Source organism: Homalodisca vitripennis, chromosome 3 (assembly GCF_021130785.1).
Source record: "Homalodisca vitripennis isolate AUS2020 chromosome 3, UT_GWSS_2.1, whole genome shotgun sequence".
In the NCBI taxonomy this organism is placed as follows: domain Eukaryota; kingdom Metazoa; phylum Arthropoda; class Insecta; order Hemiptera; family Cicadellidae; genus Homalodisca; species Homalodisca vitripennis.
Window position 1 is genome coordinate 139,917,358 of NC_060209.1, and position 22,496 is coordinate 139,939,853.

The 22,496-nt window shown below is 31.0% G+C and overlaps 3 protein-coding genes across 4 annotated transcripts; 1 reads left to right on the forward strand and 2 right to left on the reverse strand.

Annotated features, from left to right (window-relative positions):
• Nucleotides 1-32: 32 nt before the first annotated feature.
• Nucleotides 33-5,863, forward strand: LOC124357581. Its single transcript, XM_046809501.1, has 2 exons — nucleotides 33-141; nucleotides 5,022-5,863. Exons 1-2 carry the CDS (start codon nucleotides 133-135, stop codon nucleotides 5,376-5,378), a joined length of 366 nt encoding a protein of 121 aa, XP_046665457.1. The 5' UTR covers nucleotides 33-132; the 3' UTR covers nucleotides 5,379-5,863.
• Nucleotides 5,857-10,560, reverse strand: LOC124358377 (endocuticle structural glycoprotein SgAbd-2-like). Its single transcript, XM_046810678.1, has 3 exons — nucleotides 10,553-10,560; nucleotides 6,661-7,017; nucleotides 5,857-6,189 (listed from the first exon to the last, which is right to left on the reverse strand). Exons 1-3 carry the CDS (start codon nucleotides 10,558-10,560, stop codon nucleotides 5,934-5,936), a joined length of 621 nt encoding a protein of 206 aa, XP_046666634.1. The 3' UTR covers nucleotides 5,857-5,933.
• Nucleotides 10,561-11,696: 1,136 nt separating this feature from the next.
• LOC124357577 (endocuticle structural glycoprotein SgAbd-2-like) lies at nucleotides 11,697-15,741 on the reverse strand. Of its 2 annotated transcripts, none has more exons than XM_046809495.1 (4): nucleotides 15,607-15,741; nucleotides 13,122-13,496; nucleotides 12,451-12,616; nucleotides 11,697-11,940 (listed from the first exon to the last, which is right to left on the reverse strand). In XM_046809495.1, exons 2-4 carry the CDS (start codon nucleotides 13,448-13,450, stop codon nucleotides 11,830-11,832), a joined length of 606 nt encoding a protein of 201 aa, XP_046665451.1. In that variant the 5' UTR covers nucleotides 13,451-13,496; nucleotides 15,607-15,741; the 3' UTR covers nucleotides 11,697-11,829. The 2 variants fall into 2 exon arrangements, with proteins under 2 accessions (XP_046665451.1, XP_046665452.1); XM_046809496.1 differs by having other exon boundaries at nucleotides 13,122-13,469; nucleotides 15,607-15,709.
• Between the last annotated feature and the right edge of the window lie 6,755 nt (nucleotides 15,742-22,496).

Consider the following 22,496-nt stretch of genomic DNA (forward strand, 5'->3'; position numbering starts at 1 on the left):
ATTTTTAAATGAGGTCATTTGAAAGGTTATCCAGAATAACCTAAGTGATAACATGTAACGATTCAGTCAAGGTTCGGATAGATCTCAAGAGTGAAGCAGTGAGTGAGCAGTGAATATCCACATATAGCCACCATGTATCTGGTAAGTATACAAAATAGGATATTTCATAATTAGTGGGTTTGGTATTTAAATACTTCTGATTAACTTATAAGTATATGAAACAATACTAGATAACAGAAAACTTTACATAAGATAATTTATATTCCTCCAACAATTTTATATTCTTCCAAGTTTTAATATAAAATTATGAAAACACCGAGTAATAAATGTTTAGTGCGATTTAACCCTAGAGCCGTGCATATATCTAAAGTTTAAAGTTATTATCCCGCATGTTTAGAATACTGTTAAAACCTTTATTAAAACATGCCTCACATATAGGTTCTATACATATGTACGCTAAATTTATGTTTGTTAATGAACATTCACTGTAGGTAAAAACCCATTGTAATACAATGCTTTGTAATAGTTAATATTTATTGTAAATTGCCTTTCATTTGAGAGTAATGATGTTTTTACGCTTCAATGCATTTACAATTTTGGACTACTTTGTATAGTTAAAAGTTAAATCTAGGTTATAAATAAGTAAAAGGAAGTGTTATATTGGTGAAATAATACGATACAGTTATGTACAAATGTAAAAGGACTTTACAAAGTAATTTACAAAATCTTAGCAAAGAAAAAGTGCAGGATTATGGTAATATATTTGTACAACTTAAACCATTCGTCATAATATTTTAAAAAACTTATGATTTAGATCAAACATTTGCATCAGAGAATAACGACGTAAAAAGATTTAACACTTGAATTTCTTAATTTATAAGCAGAATTCGCATGGAAACGAATGGGTTCCAGCAAAACATTTTAAAACAGTAGCTCAAGAGTTAGTTTAATTAATAATATTCATATTTAATATAAGTGCATTAATACTGATAACCTAACTAGGTACTAAAATACACAGTGATAGTTCAAGAAGACGTACATAATTAAAGTGAGATGGCAACAACGCACAGATCAACTTCAGTTTTAGTATAAAAACCTGTTCCAATAATCTCTATATTCTTTTAGACTACATACTAAAAGTACAGTTTATCATAAAATATAACAATATTGCGGTAATTATTGGAGACAACGAGAAAATGCAAAAATGTTTCGGTATTTTAGGTTGTATGTTTTTCTCTAGAAAGTTTACTAATGATTTGTTAAAACTATAAGAATAACCAAAGCGGACGAAACCATATGGTAGAACCAATGAGTCAAGTTAGCGTTTTTGATTGTAAAAATTATGTTTAAATTTGTAATAAATATTTCCTAACTTAATATATAAAGCATAACTGATAAGGAATACGTGTATAGTGTTTAATATAGCCATGTGGTACGAATATTTACTAACACAACTATCCTGGAAGCTTTGATTTTATTTATTATTTCGTCATAATACATTATTTATAGAGCGATCGATTTTTCATATTTGTTTCAAAATCATAAATAGTTGATATTTTATTGTCAGACATATGCATATTGTAACTTATTTGTATCTTAAAGAGGAACAATATATATAGTATAATTATGCAAATTTTAATTTTAAGAAATTGTAATTTAATTTCTTTTAATCCCACTACTTGATGGAAATCGGATTTCTGTATTTATGTGTCAATGTCTGTGTAGCAAAAAATGTAAATGATTAAATTTAGTCGATTGAAATCTGGTGGCAAACTCTATAGCGGAAAATGATGTAAGGAACATTGGTCCAAGGTGAATCATTATCCTGGCCAGGATATTGTACACTGTGAAGCGAGGAACAGTTTCGGAAACCTACTATGATCAAAAACCGTCTAATTCCGGCCCTTTTAATCTATTTCTGGTTTAAGATATCTTCAATTTTAAGTAGGTTTTGCATTTTTTCCAATGAAATATATCCATGAACAGCCTAAAAGTCTTTATTCCCATAATTTAAATTCAATTCCAGTAAATATTTTATGATACCACAGTTGATTTTGTCTTGAGCACTGATTTATTGATCTATTAATATAGACACACATACGTAGGTTTCAAGACAAAAAGTTTCTACTACTGCTCCTTTAATCTACTAACAGTGAAAGGTATTTTAAATGTCATTGTTGAGTTGCTTTTTCATAATGATGAACAAATGCAGGGTGCCTATTTAGCCTTGTACCGGTCCCCCAATCGTCACACGATCACAGGTAAGAACATTCCGCTTAGGCTTAAGTATTACAATGAATAATCCAAATTTTACCGGTTTTCATCACGTCTGAGGGGCGTATTTCGGAGGGAGCCATAAAAATTTTACATGCTAGCATATTTCGAGTTGCACATCAAATTAAAATGATTTGGTAAAAATACAACACCCCAAATTGGATCTCAAAGAATTTACTATTTTTTTGGGTTTCAGACTTATTTGGCACTTTGTGTACACGCTCACTTATGACTAAATAGTTACCGCGATCATAAAGTCTCTGATGTGTAAAATAGTTTTCTGTGTAACTTATTTACTGTTTCACAGTTAATTTAGCTTGGTTGTTCCAAATGTACATAATATGAAGGTCTCGGATAAAACTTATATTTCAAAGTCTACTTCTGGTCTGCGGTATCTCTGATGCGCTATCTTTAATTTTGACTGTTAACTCCGATTAAAACTGTCATCAGATCTATAAGTTTTACATATCGTGGCAACAACATAAACTCTACTATGGCGTGTGAAACCTATGGTAATTTTATTCAACTGTTGACTGTCCCATTAACACTGCAACAATATTTAGCTTAAACATTTCCACTTCCGATTCAAATCGGCGTGGAGCTTTTTAAGTGATTTCGATAAGAATACTAGTATCGTCAGTTTTCAACTTACATTAAAATTATTGAAGCTATTTAGTACACATGCATACTGCTTCGCTTTCCAACTTCAGGGCCAAAAAGATTGCTATTTAGCCTAACTATAGTAACTTATAGTCTAATTTTATTATAAAGTGAATAGATTAATATTCTTCCAAACAAACAAATTGTCTAAAATAAAGATATTGCTGGAAAGTCATAATATCGTTATTTATAAATAGAGTTGTATATAAATATTTCATGGTTTTATTTATTGTCGTTTTAAAGAGATTTGGTTTTGGTCCTGTCATGGCCTCAAACAGTAACTAAATATGAGAGGTTGGTGAGATAATCCCATAATAAGCCGTAAGGTGTGCTTTCCTCTGAATCAGAGAAGACAACTGTTTCAAAGCAGACTCCTCAGATAACAGATTTAAAAATGTGTCAGAGGTGTGAGCCAAACTTAGATGCTTATAATAGAGAAAAATTCCAAGAAATATAATCCCGACAAAATTCACTTCGTGATTTTTAATTCCAAAGGACATGCTTGATTCGGTGATGCAGAACTTAATATGTATTGTATTTTCTTGATTAAGAAGCAGTCAATTATGATGAAACCACTATATTATAGAATTCATTTCCTCATATACTTTTCTTCTAAGGCAGCTTCTATCGCCACAAACGAGCAAACTATCTTACTCGCTGTGAATTGATCTAAACATATTTGCGACAACATAGGGGGCTTTATGATTCCTCCATCAGTATTTCATAAACTGATGTTAATATTAGTTTTGACTGTGTTTCCTTTTTATATCTTACAATGTACCAGATGATTTCCGTTATGTTTAGTCAGTTGTTTATTTTGTTTCTTATAAACTCGGATGTAGCACTATTTATTTCTCATTTACACTAAGTCTTCGATTTTGTGATCTAAAAACTTCACTTCTTGATTTGTAACAGCATATGACATTAAGTTACGAGATTGATTTGATGATGTAGAAATTAATGGGTCTTGTATTTTATTGATTGAGAAGCAGTGAGTTAATTAATTTTCACCTATGCTTTTACTTCTAAGGCAGCATCTATCGTCCGTAAACGAGCAAACTATCGTCCTCGCTGTAAATTGAATTTAACTTATTTGCAACAACATATGGGTTTTTAAGATTGTCAATGTTTTAGATGGGTTTCGTTCGGTTTAACCAGTTGATTATTTTATTTCTTATAAACTCAGATTTGGCATTATTTATTTCTCGTTTCCAATTATTTTTTTTATATTTTGATCTAAACGAAGAGAATGTAAAGGTTCTAGATTTGTTTCGTTTGTATAGTTTATCCAAATTATCATTGAGTTGTAACACTACGTATTTACTTAACGAAACTTTTGAAATTAAATCGTGGTCTTTTGTTTTTTATTTAATAAGATAAAAAATATACCAAAAGTAGTGTCTCATCGAGTTTACAAAAATACCAAACTGTTATTCAACATTATTTTTACTGAACATTTCTTTGTCTTTTAATTCTCATTCCTAAGAAAGTATAGGAGTGTTTATAATAGGCTTGTATCTAAAAGTTTCCAAGTCTGTAGCCTATGTCCGAATTGACTCATGGCCAATCTTCAGACAGAGTAGCCTTTAAATTACAGTATAAACAATAATAGAACTAGGTCAGTGCATAAATTACATTAAGATAAATACATATTTATCTTAATTTCACTAGTGGATGAGCTATTGACCTTATTAGATAGTATCAAGGTTACACAAGGAACTCTTAATATTGTGTGAATAATTCGAGGAGAATTATTGCTATCATAATTTACCACATTATGATTTGTTGTCTTTATCCATAAGAATCGCACCTTCAGAAATAAATTAGCTAGTAGTATAAATAAGTTAGTATTAAAGCGACATAAGTTAATTGGGTTACATAAGATTTTGATTTTTGTCTGAATTAGTCTATCTAAATAATACTGGTTACAGTGGTTAATACTTAGTTTTTCCACTTCATAAACCGTTGCTCTAATTGCTCTAAATGTGTTTCTAAATATAACACGTAACTTATTAAATCAAAATAATATTGCATACTATGTTTTAGATCTTGCATACTACCTTTATTATGACCATTAATGATTTCAGGTGACACATATTTTCCTAATATGTATGCTTTGGGGGAGCTGCATCTTAATCTCCAATTTGCAAGTGGCAGAAGCTTTACCCATCATTTCCAGAGAAGAAATTCTCCACCATATTGAAATACCTGATCAACATGACCCACTGCGGAAATTCGAAAAATCAGACCGAACGGATCCTTCAAGACAAAGTATAACGTCTCACATATTTCTTCACCACATTGCTCGGCGCAGAGTTCCACAATCATCATATTCGTATGTTCCCCCTATCAATGAGACAATGGTGGTGGATGTTAGTCATTTACCCAACCCACCCACAGAATTGCCCCCACCAACATTACTAACTTTGTCAAAGGACACTTAAGTAATACATCGCGAGGAGGTTTTTACGACTTATTGATATTATTAATTACTATTAGATACCATTTTATACTAAGATTTTTATCATATTTCACACATATATATATATATATATATATAATATATATATATATATATATATATACACAATCAAAATACAAAAAAGAACAGAAGGCTGCACTTTATGTTCCAAATATTACGATAAACGGTTTATAGGATTTTTTTAAAGAATATTTATATTGGAACCAAATTTCCACACCACATATATTCTGTAAAAATACCATTGATCGTTGTAAAGATAATACCATATGTGAAAATTATAACGTTAGCTTAAGTTTATGAGATATATTATACTGTGTAATTTAGATAATTAGACAATTTTACTTACATTCTTTTATTCATAATCCAATAGTCTTACCGTAAGAAAATAAATACGAGTATGTTCATAATTATACGAAATCAGGATATTAATAAATTCAATATAATGTTTATTTTTATTTTTATTTACATTAATAATCTATGAACATCTAAAAACCAACTTCGAGTTATATTACTTTCTCTAGTGGATTGAGACCAGAGGTGATTTCTGGTAAGAAAGAGACCTGGAAATGGCCTGAGGGGCCTGAGGAGATACGGGCAGATGGGAACCCTCGGCGTGGAACCCTGTGTCATCGGCATAGTAACGGGTGGCAATGGGGGTTCCATCCGGTGAGGTGTAGGCGAACTGTCCGTGGATCACCTGTGACTCAGCTACAGTACCAGGGTTCTTCAGGTACCCTTGTGCTTGTGCGGATATGCCATTCTCGGTCTGGAAACTTAATTGAAAAGAAAATGTTATGAACACGATAACTAAAGACAACTAATTTTATATACTTGCAATCAATTATTGACATACCGTGTCTAATAAGAAACTTGAACCTGTATATAAATATAATAATAAATATTATACATTTTATATTCTATAAACAAACAAAAAAGTGTTAATAAATTCATCAAATGAACTTAACACTAAAAATCTTATCCAATACAGTGCATTTTTCATTTTCTACTTTTCAACAAAACACTGCTATTGTTTCTTACCAAAATTTGAATATTATATAAAAGGTATTACAAGATTATAATGCCAACCTATAACGATAATACCCGTATTTTAAGAATATAATGTCCCAAAAATCACTTTGCTTATGGAGAAGGTTTTTTTTATAACAGGAAAGTTTCACTCGTCAATAAATATAAAAAGTCTTAGTTCTACATTTTTAGTCTCTAAAACATAGTAGCCTACTTACTCATAACTGAATGAGCCGTCAAAGTTGTTGTCTTGACTTTGTCTGAGAATAGCTGCCGGTCTCGCATATTGTCTGCTGTACACTGGCTGTGAGACTTGTACTGGTGCCTGATACCGAGGTGTATAGGTCCTTACTGGAGTTGCTACGTAGCCACTGGTAGAGGCCGGGTATTGTGGGGTGGAATACACCGGAGCCGGGAGCTGGAGTGCGGGGACGACCGCTGGTACAACTCGCGCTGGGTAGACATGCTGCACGGGGAACCTGGGGGATAGCCGAGTAGCTCTGGAGAGAAGCCTGTACAGGATGGTATTGTCCGTGGTGAGCAGAAACAGCTCCGCACACAAACAAGAGAACAATCTGAAAAAGGGAAGTTTAAATAATATAATACTTGACAGCTATACAAATTATAATAGTAGTTTTTATTTTTTGAAAATTAAACTAATTCCTTTTAAAATTGTAAAGGGGCAACCTTAGGTCAAGTCTTACATCACATTTATGAAATAAACAAATTATTATTATTAGGCCTATTTATTTGTTTCATATTTAGTATTGCAAATAGTAAACAATTCATAGAATATCTACTCTTTTATATAGTGATGAAATATGTACATATATTTTCGTTGTTGGCGTACGCGATTTCTCTGGCAATACATCAAATGCGCCTTTACAAATGCGTTGTTATAAAATAGATGCATTTATCACAAATATGATAATATCTTTAGATTGACTAGAGCACTAGCACAGGTTGTCAAGTTAATTGTTACTCATCGGTCTTATTTGAGTTAAACTCTTACTATACAAGCATCATCAAGTTACATTTATATAATTAGTTATACAGATCAACTTCATTTTCATGCAAGGAATTGATCACTTTGCAGTAATAAAACGGTGTTACATAATAGCAAATGTTGGCATGTTTGACGCATGCATTCTCCTTAAAAAAAAAACAATACTCCTGTAGGTTAGTATTAATTGATAACAATATGATGTTAATCAGAGATCAAAAAATCCCTTCCAATTTCAAGGAGAAATAAATACTTTCCAATTTCCAATACGTAATTTTAGAATACAACAGTTCATAATTTGGAAATTAAAAATACTATTATACCTGAACTTTTAATGTTTGGGATATTTGAAAAATGTTTTCTAAGACTTGGCCAAATACTATAAACGAGTAGTATCCACGATCATTAAAATATATGTTTATCACGCAAAACATCAAGTCCATAATTTATTTCGTCCTGGATACGTCGTGCGGACAGTTATATAAATCAAAATGAAATGTTTTTATCCCTAAAGGGATAGGCTTCGCTATCAATTAGCCAATAACCTGCCTAACAATAAAATAAAAATGCAGAAAATTTTCGTTTCATGGATTATTAGCATTTACTATTTGGTAATATTGATCATAACTATTTTCCATCCTTGACAATATATGAGATACAATAGTTAGTTCTATATAGTTTGTAAAAATTATATTTAGTATCATATGAATGTGAAGACTTACCAAAGAGTTCATGACGGCCCGCTATGCTCACCACCTGACAGAATGTGACTTAGATGACACATGCTACCTATATATACTGATTAGATACATTCCAGATCCTGATCAATTTGGCAGATCTACTTTTTTCACTAATACTTTCCTAAAGGTCAGACAGCGACTTTAATGAGCTCTTCGCATACCACACTCCGAGAAGGACGGTCATAACAACTCTTCCATTCTAGAATTATTGAATAGTAAGTGTCTTATGGTAATTTTAGATTAAATTATATGACACTTTTATTACCATTTGAATACTATGTAGAGTGAGATAATTGGTAAGAAGAGCATTAGATAACACGGTAGTGCAAAAAGTAATACTTAGTACTCTATAAGAGGACTACATACATATCAGATTCTATCATATACGCAATATCGTTTTATATCCCTCTAAAATTTAATTTTAACCCTGTAAATAACTGTGCATCCATGTACTTACATGCTTACTGTAAAAACTGTATTCACTCTGTTGCGTGTCTTTTTAAAATGTGCCATGACTGTGATCATGGAAACAATAAATTTGACAGCAAACTTTAAATGGGCAACATATTATGTTTGTTCTTAGAGACTATCAAGAATATATATTTCAAATGTTTAAAAAACGCCATAATTTACTAATATGGTGGTCAGTTTAGTATTTCTTATAGAACAAACTGTATTTTATTATTTTTTTTTACATAAACATGTAGTTTATGTTATATTATTCCTGGGACTTTATATATATACCCCACTTAAAAACGAAGATATAACAATTAAAATTGTTTAGATTTTTTATGGAACCTAACATTGAAATTGGCCCATTCAAACCATAAAACCTATACACTGCTGAAAAAGAGTTAAGTGTGATAAATAAATAAAAATACAAGATTACAAAGTACAGTTTATTTTATCCAATTTAAGTAATTAAATTATTTTAGTATTGTAGTAACAATAAAAATAATATATAATTTGTTGCAGTATCATTAACAATTTCATTAAATGTTTTTAGCAAACACACATGTTTATGGTTTTGTGATATTTTTTATATCTTTTAATTTTAAAAGCTATAGTTAAGGTAAATAAAATCTAAGAATTTCCCATACTCACATGTAACAAATAATTTTAGTTATGATACAAATGATTTTAAATTAAAGTAGAATCTGTATAGCTACCAATAATTTTGGAATACTCATGTCTATAAATAGTGTTATAATTTACAGGGGAAAACATATTTGAAGGTCCGAGAGTAGAATATTTTTTTAATTCATCCAGCCAATCACAAACGTCTATCAGACAATCAAAAGTTTTGCTCACATTCAAATAATGCTACAGACAATCGCAGAAAACAATATTCCAAATTTTGAACTCCAAACGTTTATGTAAGGAAACCGTATCAAAACTAATTTATTGCTATCGTTAAGCATAGCTTTTTTATAAGCAATCCAAAAAGTTTTGATATTATAAAAAATGTCTACGAACGTATTTTAAATTAAATATGTTCACCAAGTCGATACATTGACTGACTAAATTATTGAAATATGTTTTACATGTATTTGCAATGTAATAAATTATTTCTTTTAGCTTATTTAAAGAAAATAAATTAGAAATAGTATATTTTGTAAAAAGTACTCAATGTTCTCTGGTTGTGAATGCGATAAAATATGAAATTATTCCAAGTTCTCTTAAAGCACTTTCCACACACTTTTCCTGTGTATGAAGGTGGGTAAAATAATTATACATGTTCCAGACAGTTTCCTTTCAATAGAACTATTGATAAGTTGCTCATTCCTATTGTTTAGCTAGTAATTAAACATACAAATACGGGTATCTTTTCCTGAACAGCTTTATAGTTTTGATTTTCAATAAAAATTTCAGGAGTTCCATAAACTAACACTTATAACTGCCAAAATGCTACCAGCTTTAACTTTAAAGTATACGAAATTTGTTATTCAAAACATGAAAGTAAATTGTGTGTTAGCCAAAATACTTCTTACAATTTTAATTTTTTTGTATAATGAAGAGATACGCAATGCCTGTAATCACATTCCTTTTTTATTCTTTATACTCAATACTCATTATGATCCGAAAATGACACTTATTCTTATAACGTAGTTTATTACTTCAACGCCATAGGGCATTAGACACTTAACTATAAAGTTTGCATAATACTTAGGTAGATAAGTTCTTGTAACAATTAAACAAAACAAAAAGCTACATGTTATATGACATATAGCAAAAATAATATATATATATTTGGTTCTTTGCTGGAACTATATTATTCAAAATGCATGCAGCTTTAAATATAATAATTCTATACTGATAAAAATCTACCGGTTATGATTTGAATGCTCGACCTTTCGCGATACCCACCTGTACATCAAGACAAACATGAATATAATGAGGTCCAAAGGTCACATCTTCATATCCATTGAAAGTCTTCTTGTTTTTTACACCAGCAAGACGTTTTAGCTTCATAAATTAAGCTAAATCTTCATCAATACCACTAATTGAACGTCTGCTTGGAGGTAAGTAGTCCTGAGGTAATTTCTGGTATAATTAGGGGATATAAACATCATTCTCCTCACATTTAGTCACACCATTATGGGCATCTTCGTCTGCACATACTATGCCTTTTACGATGAGGCGTTTAGAGGCATATCTGAGGTAAGTGGTGCTTACTCAGATACATCCATATCTGCAATCTGAATCTCATCTCGTTGTAAATGGTAATTCTAGTGTCAAACAAGTATGCTAAGAGCCCTAATAGTACCAACGAGATGTTCTCAAGCATATTAGATGTCGCTGAGCCAAAGAAATAACTATGATCACACATATTTCAACAAAAAAAAAGAAATTATAGAAAGAGGGTCATAAATATAAAATGATGGTTTGTAATTTTTTTATTTTAATTACCCAATTTCATATCCAAGTTTCATAATTTCGATATACTCATAACATTTTTAACAGATTTTTGAATTTGAAGAACTTGTGGTCTGATAGCATTATTTATGCTTTTGACAGGATATTTAAGAGTGTTGAGCTAAAAATTTATGTTTATGTAAAAAGGATTTAAAAAATTTTTTATTCGTCCGGTATCTGATATTTCGACCACCACCAAAACTAAGAGATTGCTGACAATCAATAATTTGTCTTCTACGGGAAATGCTCTATTCATTTCAAGAAACACAATATTGTGCTTATATAATTAAAATATTCTCTTTCCCCCTACACATATTAATATTTCAAATTTTGAAGTCTGTTTACACTCACGTAATAATTTTTGCAACGCACTTACGTTTCCACTTAGTCAGATTTGAGTGGTAAATAGTATGTGGTCTTTTAACTCTTATAAAAGTGTATACAGGGTATATCTTTTACAATCAATCTGTTGATTAAATTTTAGTTTGTTGGAAATTTTCAAAGTTATCGGTATTATGTACTCATAATCCAATTAGGAATTTTCTTAGTTACATTCACCAGTATTCATAAGGGTAATGCAGTAATGAACTTCATATTTAAGTTTGCAAATATTGCACTTTATTATTATTGTAAAGGAAGATGAAAACTATTGACAATAAAAAGAAAAGGTAAGTTTATATCGACGTGACTCAATTTGAGTCAGGAAGGCGGGCGGCTGGGTGGGCAGATCACTGTCGGGAGGGAAGCTCTTCTTCTGGACTGGGCGGCAGGCTGCGCTGGTACTCTATGGACTTGGCGATAGCCTCTGGGAGTGGAGGAGCCACTGGGAGGTGATCACCCTAAAGTGCATCATAATAAATTATTTATTGCATTGCACATTATTCACATATACATAATATTTATATATTATTTTTATCGTAATAGTTCGTTCATTTAATGTTGCGTAAATTTAAAGCTGTTTTACTCTTGAACTTGTGAAGGCAGACACATAAAACTATAACAGGCTACACTTACTAACATTCCTTATAATCTGCTTTCCTCCCGTGTGCACATTTCTGCTAAATTTATTGCATTATATTTTCATTCTCTGCCGTTAGAAGTCAGATGCAATCTATTTATAACCTCATCGCATATATAATTTCGCATGAGATATTAATATAAGTCATAACCTGTGCGTGGTAGTTAATTCCATGTATTTGAAAAGTACAAAAAGGAAAAGGTACATGGTTGGATGAGTAAAGCGATAATCCTACCTATTCACTCTCAACCAACTTGTATTAATGGCTTGTATTACCCTTGTAACATGCTTTGATTCAATCCAGGAACAGTATTATATTCCGAGTAATCACCTGGACTTGGAAGCCATTCTCATCGGCGATGTAGGTAGTGGTGATTGGCACACCCTCGGGGGAGTAGTAGGTGTAGCTACCCTGCATCACCTGGGCCTCGTCTTCAGTGCCGGCATTCTTCAAAAATCCAGAAGACTCCACAACTATACCGTGGTCGGTTTCGTAGCTGAAACAATTATATATATTTGATATTACGTCTTCAGAAACATCACTTTATTCTGTAATTTTTGTAATGTAACATTTACATGAAACTCAATACTAATATATTTAAAAATTTAAATGATCTACATATAAGGAAAAATATTTTTGTATGTAGTAGCTCTTGACGCTCATTTTAACTGACAGAGTAATTTAGAGACATTCTATATTTTCTTATAAACTTATCCATGTGAGAACGTATGGGATTACACCTATCAAAGCTAAAATGTATGTTTCTAACAATAAAAACTGATTTAAAAAATATTAATGACAATGATAATGCCAAATTTAAATACTTTTTAAAATGCATCTGTTTGAAAATGATAGATAAGATTTTTTCTCACTCCTTAATTTTGTTATCGAACGAAATAAATTTAAATCATAATAAAGTGTACTTTTCAAAATAACATGTTTTTATATTATAGTAATTTACAAGGATATGGATTTACCAATAACAGATTTATAACACGAACCTGTAAGTGAAGGAGCCGTCAAAGTTGTTATCTTCAACCTGTTTGACGATGACGTGGTATGGTTCTGGAGATATTTGGGAATACTGGCTGGGGGCAGCGCTCAGCTTGACGGCGGGGGCAGGGGCGGGAGCAGCTTGGAACTTGAGGGCCGGGGCGGGAGCTGGAACTGCAGCCTTGAAGCCAGAGAAGGCAGCTTGAGGAGGTTGAACCTTGAAGGTGGATACTACGGGTGGTCTGTACGCACCCTGGGGAGCTCCAGCAGCCACGTTGTACACGGCAGGCTTAACAGTCTTTCTTGACGGCAACCAGGTTGGCCTGAGGTTGAGCATACTGAGCGGAGTAGAAAGCCTGAGAGGGAGCGCCGGAAAGGAAAGCCTGTTTACAGTAATAATAATATGTGTGTGGCAACATTCAGTTTCTGAATCCTATGCTTAAGGAAAAAAATTTGATTAGAGCAGAATTTTAAATAGTTACATATAGAAGTTTTAAACATATTATACTTTCACACTGAATATAGATGTGTGAATGTGGAATTATTTATTGAACATACAAAGTGTTCAGTGTTTCTTCATTGTCAACAATAAAACTAACGTACACCAAGTTTAAATTATCTTCGGTCTTGGCAAATGTAAGACCTTATACATCTTAGATTCACGGTTATAAGATGGATAAACTAATTAACAAATGTGTTACTCGGATATATTTGAATTATTTAATTGACGATAATGTTTTAAGTTACTTACAGACAGAATTCTAAAACTTCTAAACTATTTAAGTTTCATAATCTAAATTAAAATTTATAGTGTATAACTTGTGAATTTGGCTTGTATGCGCGATGTATCTTTTATGTTCATAGTGTGGTTTAAGCGGTGTCCATATATTTAATAAAAGAAACAGAAAGTTTTACTTTTGTATACATTTTGTCAAATATAACAGTACCCGTATGAATATAATTATGGCTTTTATTTTGCTAGGAAAAATAAAATAACTACATTTTATGGACTACTGCTTTTAAATTCTGTGTATTTGCTAGGTCTACTCTAGGAATTATATGTTAGTATTTATATACCTAATCAGTATCGTATAGCGTACCTCAACAGTGAGAAACGGGGCGATGTACCCTTAACGATTTTCTGTCATGAAAATTGCATTTATTGTCTCTTTTATTGCTTTGTGATTCCACTTGTTCCAAATATGTCTAAGGAAATAAAACTCAATACCTTAAATATACACATTTCCAATTTAGTAGGCCTACATCCAGAATAGATAAAATCCGAAATATATTAATTTGTTGCCTTATTGTCACTATGTTGAAATAAAAAGTGTTGTTCTTTTTCTTATATTTCAATATATAAAAATGTAAGCAAATTGAAAATACTGGTTTAATAAATTAAACATATGGTTGTGCTGTTATAATGCATTTTTTGTACAGAATTATTACATTTAACAGGTGCTTTCATGTTACACAACCTTAGAAAGCAAGATGGGATATTTTGCTACTTTACAGACCAGTAGGCCGTAGCCCAGAGGGATCTTCGAAATACGAATAGCCCTATAATCATCCTAGGGACCGTATGAATGTCCATGTCAAATTTCAGTATAATCGGTTGAATAGTTTACGCGTGAAAGTAAAACAAACAAACGAGGGCACTTTCACATTTATAATATTATTAGGATAAATTAAAGTAAAGTAAAGATGTCTTATTTTACCAGGCGAAGTTATGGCTAAGAAGCCCTCTCTAACACAACCTGATAAATCTAAAAACGTTATTGATCATGATTACAAAGAAACCGTTATTAAAACTACGACAGATAATTAATTAAAAATATTATGCCTAATGCAAGAACTTTAATAGTATTTTTCATCACTAGGAGTAATAGTGGTTGTTATCGGTGCGCCATCTTCTCTTACGACAGAGGCGAAACCGAGATCGTAAATACGATTAAGCATCTAGACATTTTTGTGCAGCTAAGAGCGTTTTATACCATACGGAAAACATCATTAAACGCACGTTTTCTTTGTTGTTTTACAATTACTTCTACTGAAACAATAACAAAATATGATATTACGGTACTGAAAAATCTGGAATTTTTTACTTTTCAAACAGTGGTTTTTCAGACCTCTGTTATTAGGTGATGCAAAGACATCAGAATAAATTAGTATTTAAGAATAAAAAAACAGCTGTTATTTGTGAAATCTGATTTGTGTTATATGATAAAAATGACTTTAGTTAAAATGAACCTGTTACAATATGTAGAACCTCGGTTTGTTTAGAAATGTATGTATTTTACGATTATATACTAATAATATAAGATATACATTTTTAAATGAAATTGACTTATGTGTAGCCTGCACTGTTTACGTACATGTATGCATGAAACATTTTATGTAGTAAACTTGTTATGAGGCAACAGATACCTTGTTAGAAACATTTTTATATTCGGAATAAAATAATAAATTTCATAGCTGTATTATTGATAGTACCTGTGACGGAGCTCCGGGGAGGTAGGCTACCTGCTGGCCCGCAGAGTAGTACTGGGGCTGCTGATATCCGCCCTGAAGGTAGACGAGCTGCGCCCCTGCGGGCACGCTCTGAGAGAGGCGGGCACCGAACTGAGGCGTGGACTGCAACACCAGTGGCTCCCCCTGGTTGTAGATCTGGCGAAGCTGGGGCTGCGCCTCCTTGGGTTCCTTGAGACCTCCCTGGGGCGCCGACAGGGCGCTAGCAGCCAGCAGCAAAACCAAACCCTTTGGGAGGAACAGAAAAGCAAAAGAACTGTAAAAATTACTGCAAAATAACTTAACAAAAGTAAAATTTTACACCTTGCCTCTATGTTATGCTACACCACGTGTTGCATAACAGGCTCTAATGAGATTGCATTCAAAATTTCATGTATAAAAGTCTTTTCACTCTCGAATTATCCTGCAGGCTGATTGGTATTATTCTACCATACAAAGGAGAAGTTTGCACAAAAATTAGGTACAGCCAAACTCCATGGTTGGACAAACACCATCATAATAACAAAATGTTTTCTAAGCATGAATGAAATTTCTTGCAGTATTTAATGTCTAAGGATGAAATATTTCTCTCAATATTTTGCCACATAATACATGCATATTTTTTATATTAATTTATGTTTTTTAACATTCTTCGAATAATAACCGTTCTGGTAAGCTAGGGAGGTCACTATAACGCAAGAGTGAGCTGAAATGAAATGTAGCTACCAAAATTTAACATTGTGTTATTTTTCGTTGTACTTTATAAATAATAATATTCAGATCTCATATTATTTGTACTCAGTTTGACTACAAATTTATTTATTCTACTATTTTATCGTTGCCATTACCTTTTCTCTAAGACCATTGTAAAAAACCCTATGGATTGACAAGTACCATCACTGAACTCAGTATTCCTCATATTTATATTAAACTTCATGCAATATTTCAAGTATGTAGATTAGATTGTTTTCGAGATATCGTGTGGATAGAGAGATACACAGACAAATCAAATAAGCAGACAAATAGACAGACATAGATTAAATTTCTTTAGCTTCCCGAGTTATATAAATTTAATTTAATTATATATTATATTAAATTAAATATTGTAAAAATTAAATATTATAAATTAAATGACAACTCTTATGTTTATAAATGGTTTTCATCCACAAAAAATGCATAGCTCTCACTACGTCCTCATTATTCCCTGTCATCTCGTTTATTAAGAGAACCGATAACGCAATAACACAATATCTAAAGGTAATTTCTGATATGCCTTAATATACAAAACTAGAAGTTTTATTTAAAACTACCTAAACTTTAACTTTATTGCACTGCATTGCATAACCGATTATGAAAAATATAATAATGGATTATTTATGAGTATTATAAAGACTATTCAATAAAATTATAACTTTCCTTAACATGTGCAATATTACTTCACTAAAGTGTGACCACTTTATACTCTCAATGTATCGTAAACAAATATGAAATGTGGCTAAAAACATCCTAACAAATTCAAAAGTATTAATATTTTAAGCATTGGTTTGTTAAATAGACCAACACAATCGCTTTATTTAAGTTCTTTAATCCATTTGATGACATAATATACTTTTATGAAGAATAGGTTAATCTAATCATGTGTTCCTTGTGAATATTATGTAGGGTACTAAGTAAAACTATGACATTACAAATAATCATATATTTCAGGTTTTCAGTTTTCGAAATGTAAAAACATTTTCAAAGTTTACAAATTTGAGACGATTAAAAAGTTTAACCTATATTACCCTCAAGTTATTTTTATAATTTTTCAAAAACTTAAAAATCCTATATTTATTGCTCAATCCAACAAGGCTTACATAAATACATCTTAAATGGCCTTAGAGGCACTTAAATTTAAATAGTTTCGTATAGATTATATACTCATGTGAAAATAAATAAAGTGATTTACCGCTAATACTGTCTAATAGTGATGTTACTATGAGTTTACACTATATGTAATCTACATCTGTAAGGAAATCGAAGCTGGTGGTAACTAATAATAGTGTATTGTATAGTTTCCCTCCTATTGTGGTAGCGGTTCCAAATTGTGAGCGAAAATATTTCCTTAAATAATTCCCAATCATGCACATTGATAGAAGTATGTATTAATCACTGATTTCTTTACAAAAAACGTTATACGGAGTGATTTTATACTTGCGGTAAGTATAAGAAAATATTTTTTATAGTGAAAAAGTATTGTACATAAATGTATGGGCGTGTTTAAAGTATTAATGCATGTTTTATAATGTATTTTCCTCTGTGTTCGTTTGGCTGTTTTAAAGTTTTTCTATATAGTATTACGTAATGTGTGCATGATATATTAATTTCAAAAAACCTTTTCATATAACTAATTTATATAAGTAAATAAGTTTAAACAATCCCCGTATCTGTTTTCTACGTTTTAATAAAAAATAAATAGCACTACAGATATGTAATAAGTTTTAAAGATTTATTACTTGCAAACCTCCTTTATATAAAATATACGAAAAATTAATAATATAAGGAAAATATAAGAGTAGTCCCCGTATCTGTTGTCATGATTTTACTAAAAATTAAAGAGTACTACAGATATGTAATAAATTTTAAAGATTTATTATTTGCAAGCCTCCTTTAATATAAAATATACGAAAAATTAATAATATAAGGAATATATAAGAGTAGTCCCCGTATCTGGTGTCTATGATTTTACTTAAAAATTAATCAGAGTACTACAGATATGTAATAAGGTTTTAAAGATTTATTATTTGCAAGCCTCCTTAATATAAAATATACGAAAAATTAATAATATAAGGAAAATATAAGAGTAGTCCCCGTATCTGGTGTCTATGATTTTACTAAAAATTAATCAGTACTACAGATATGTAATAAGGTTTAAAGATTTATTACTTGCAAGCCTCCTTTATATAAAATATACGAAAAATTAATAATATAAGGAAAATATAAGAGTAGTCCCCGTATCTGGTGTCTATGATTTTACTAAAAATTAATCAGTACTACAGATATGTAATAAGGTTTAAAGATTTATTATTTGCAAGCCTCCTTATATAAAATATACGAAAAATTAATAATATAAGGAAAATATAAGAGTAGTCCCCGTATCTGGTGTCTATGATTTTACTTAAAAATTAATCAGTACTACAGATATGTAATAAATTTTAAAGATTTATTACTTGCAAGCCTCCTTATATAAAATATACGAAAAATTAATAATATAAGGAAAATATAAGAGTAGTCCCCGTATCTGGTGTCTATGATTTTACTAAAAATTAATCAGTACTACAGATATGTAATAAGGTTTAAAAGATTTATTACTTGCAAGCCTCCTTTATATAAAATATACGAGAAATTAATAATATAAGGAAAATATAAGAGTAGTCCCAGTATCTGGTGTCTATGTGTACTACTTGCAAGCCTCCTTTATATATACTGTAGTCCCCGTATCTGGTGTCTATGATTTTACTAAAAATTAATCAGTACTACAGATATGTAATAAGTTTTAAAGATTTATTACTTGCAAGCCTCCTTTATATAAATTATACGAAAAATTAATAATATAAAGAAAATGAAAGAGTAGTGTTAACATTTTAGAGCAAGTTCTTATCGGTACTTTAAAAAAGTTATAAAAGTCAGTGTAGCACTCTACTTACAAAGGCCTTCATGGTGCGTCCTCTGGGGGGTGAGGTGGGCGAGTGTAGGCCGTGTGAACTTGACCGTATATATACTGTGGATGACCGGCGTATATATACAGAGTTCACCGACGTATTGTCACAGGTCCAGAACTCGTCCACAGGCCAGTTATTTAGGAAGGTCGTCCTCTAATTTATTACCCGACCGGAGAATCACTTGTCTGCGCTATAGGTCAGGGAGCGGCCGACCAATAAAATATGACAGCATAATGGCAGCTTGTTAACGCACTAGCAAAAAGCACTATCGGAATAAAAAAACTTGATTGTGATTTACGATGATAAGTTAAAATTCAACTGTAACACATAACGACGTTATTTTTGTTCTATTTGACTTCGGCTACGCTATTTTTAAGTTAAAACTACATAGTGTGAATAGTTTAAGGACATTCGTAGAAAGTATACTATTTACCTGCCACCATTAAACAAATATTGTAATTATGAATTTTAAGAATAAGTAATCAGATTTTAACAGATTCTAGGGCAAAAAGTATAGGACCAAAATAATTTACCAATTTCACAAATATTATAAATATAAGTTTATCTTTCATTTATGTTGTCAGAATATAAAAACTACAGATTTGGTAGATTTTTTCTCAATATTAATTTAAACGTAATAATAAAATTAGGCATAAAAATCAAACTGTGTTACTTCAGGCTGTCTTTTATAAGGTAAATATACTTAATATAGAATGATAGAATACTATCTGTAACAAAATCACACGGAATCATAAAGAATAAAACATTTTTACGTTTAGTCCTATAACTACACATAAATCAATCTTACAGTAAATAAGGCTTAACAAAATATTTTTAGTGTTAATAGCCTAGACAGATATCAAATATAGTTTTAACCTCTGGGGATTTGGTGCATTAAAAGAAGATTACCTGACATATTCTCTCACTATCAACATAGTACGTACTATTCGAGAGACTAAAAACTTAGTTCTGTATATATGTCTGTCTGACTGTATGATATCTCGAGAACAAACTGACATATTCACTCACTATCAACATAGTACTATTCGAGAGACTAAAAACTTAGTTGTGTATATCTGTCTGTCTGACTGTATGATATCTCGAGAACAAACTGACATATTCACTCACTATCAACATAGTACTATTCGAGAGACTAAAAACTTAGTTGTGTATATCTGTCTGTCTGACTGTATGATATCTCGAGAACAAACTGACATATTCACTCACTATCAACATAGTACTATTCGAGAGACTAAAAACTTAGTTGTGTATATCTGTCTGTCTGACTGTATGATATCTCGAGAACAAACTGACATATTCACTCACTATCAACATAGTACTATTCGAGAGACTAAAAACTTAGTTGTGTATATCTGTCTGTCTGACTGTATGATATCTCGAGAACAAACTGACATATTCACTCACTATCAACATAGTACTATTCGAGAGACTAAAAACTTAGTTGTGTATATCTGTCTGTCTGACTGTATGATATCTCGAGAACAAACTGACATATTCACTCACTATCAACATAGTACTATTCGAGAGACTAAAAACTTAGTTGTGTATATCTGTCTGTCTGACTGTATGATATCTCGAGAACAAACTGACATATAGATTTAATCTTGATGAAGAAGACTTAATTTCTAATTTAGTTCAATAGTGGTGCATGTCACTCCTATTAAAACTTTTACTCAGATCCAGAACATTTTTACATTAATCTTTTCAATAAACATGAAGAAAATGAGAAATTAGACAACAAATTTTAAAGTGTTACATTTAATATGTAATAATTTAAGATTAAAATTTTATTTAGCAACACGTGTAACTAATGAAATGAACTATAATCTTTTATTTTGCATGCAACCTCAGAGACGCCTTTTCTGAGTAATATGGTGGAGCGTACCCCTGCTCTGCAATTATTCAGTGCCCTAAAGATTAAAGTCAAATTCTGAAGAATTAAAGCACTGTTCCTCAACCTTTGGGACTTTGTAAGAGGTCATACATTTGAAGCATACTTAGCTTGTCAAGCGACATTATTGTAATAAAGGTTTCAAAAACAAAAATTCATTTCAATAATTTCATACAATATAAGTAACAATTTTTATCAATCCTGAAGGTTCCAGGTTCGAATCTCAATACTTTCAAACGTTAAAATATGACATATGGCACATTTTAAAACTTAAATAGGGCATAAACGTTGCAGTGAACTTAGTTTTCAAAATATTTTACTATTTCAAAATAGCATACCAAACAGGTAACAAAATTGGGATTTTACATTAAACCCTTTATTTTCTGTAAATAATATAAAAACAAAACAGCGAAACAACCAAATTGTTAATCTTAAATAAATATCCTTTATAATGATATGTAACAGAAACATAATTATTAAAATCTTCGCACTCGAAAAAATATTCATCGTGAAAAAGTTAAAATGAACATAACTCAAAAAATTAAGTAGAAAGTTACATAATGTTTACCCCATTTTAAACATCTTTGAAAAATAAATGTTAATTTACATATAACCATGTGTCTATCTCTAACTGTTTTCAGTAATAACCGTTTTAAATGTTAACAATTTAAACTTACTCAGTATTATTGTTGTGTATTTGTAATAAATAACTTTTTCCACATCTACTCTTTATAAATTATATGAACTTAATAGCGTTGTAAGAATTAACATTCTGGTATTTTGTATTCACTGTGAACACAATGTTTACATTATTATGTGGAAGGTTTACATAAGAGAGTGGTAGTTTTCCGATAATTCGAAGACAGTAATGGAATTTTGAGATGTCATATTGGTTGCCCTCTTGATCTCCAACTCAAAATTTTATTTGGCAATTGTTGGAATCACAAAATCTTTTCCAATTTTGTTTTTGGAGTTCGCTGACGTTGGTTTATGCAATTTGAAGTGGATCACTCAACCGATAGAGCAAGGGTATCGTAAAAGTCGGCTGAGTTGATTATATAATCTCTTCTCAGAAATTATAAAATATGCATAGTGAGTGCTTGGATTTAGATACTGAACATTTTTAAATAAAATACTGAAACTACAATCATATGAAATTGAACTATTTCGAAAATTTAACATGGTGTCTGTATAAATCGTTTATGTTCACTGCTGATATGTTGAATAAAAAAAAATTAGATGGTATAATTTTTACAGAGGAA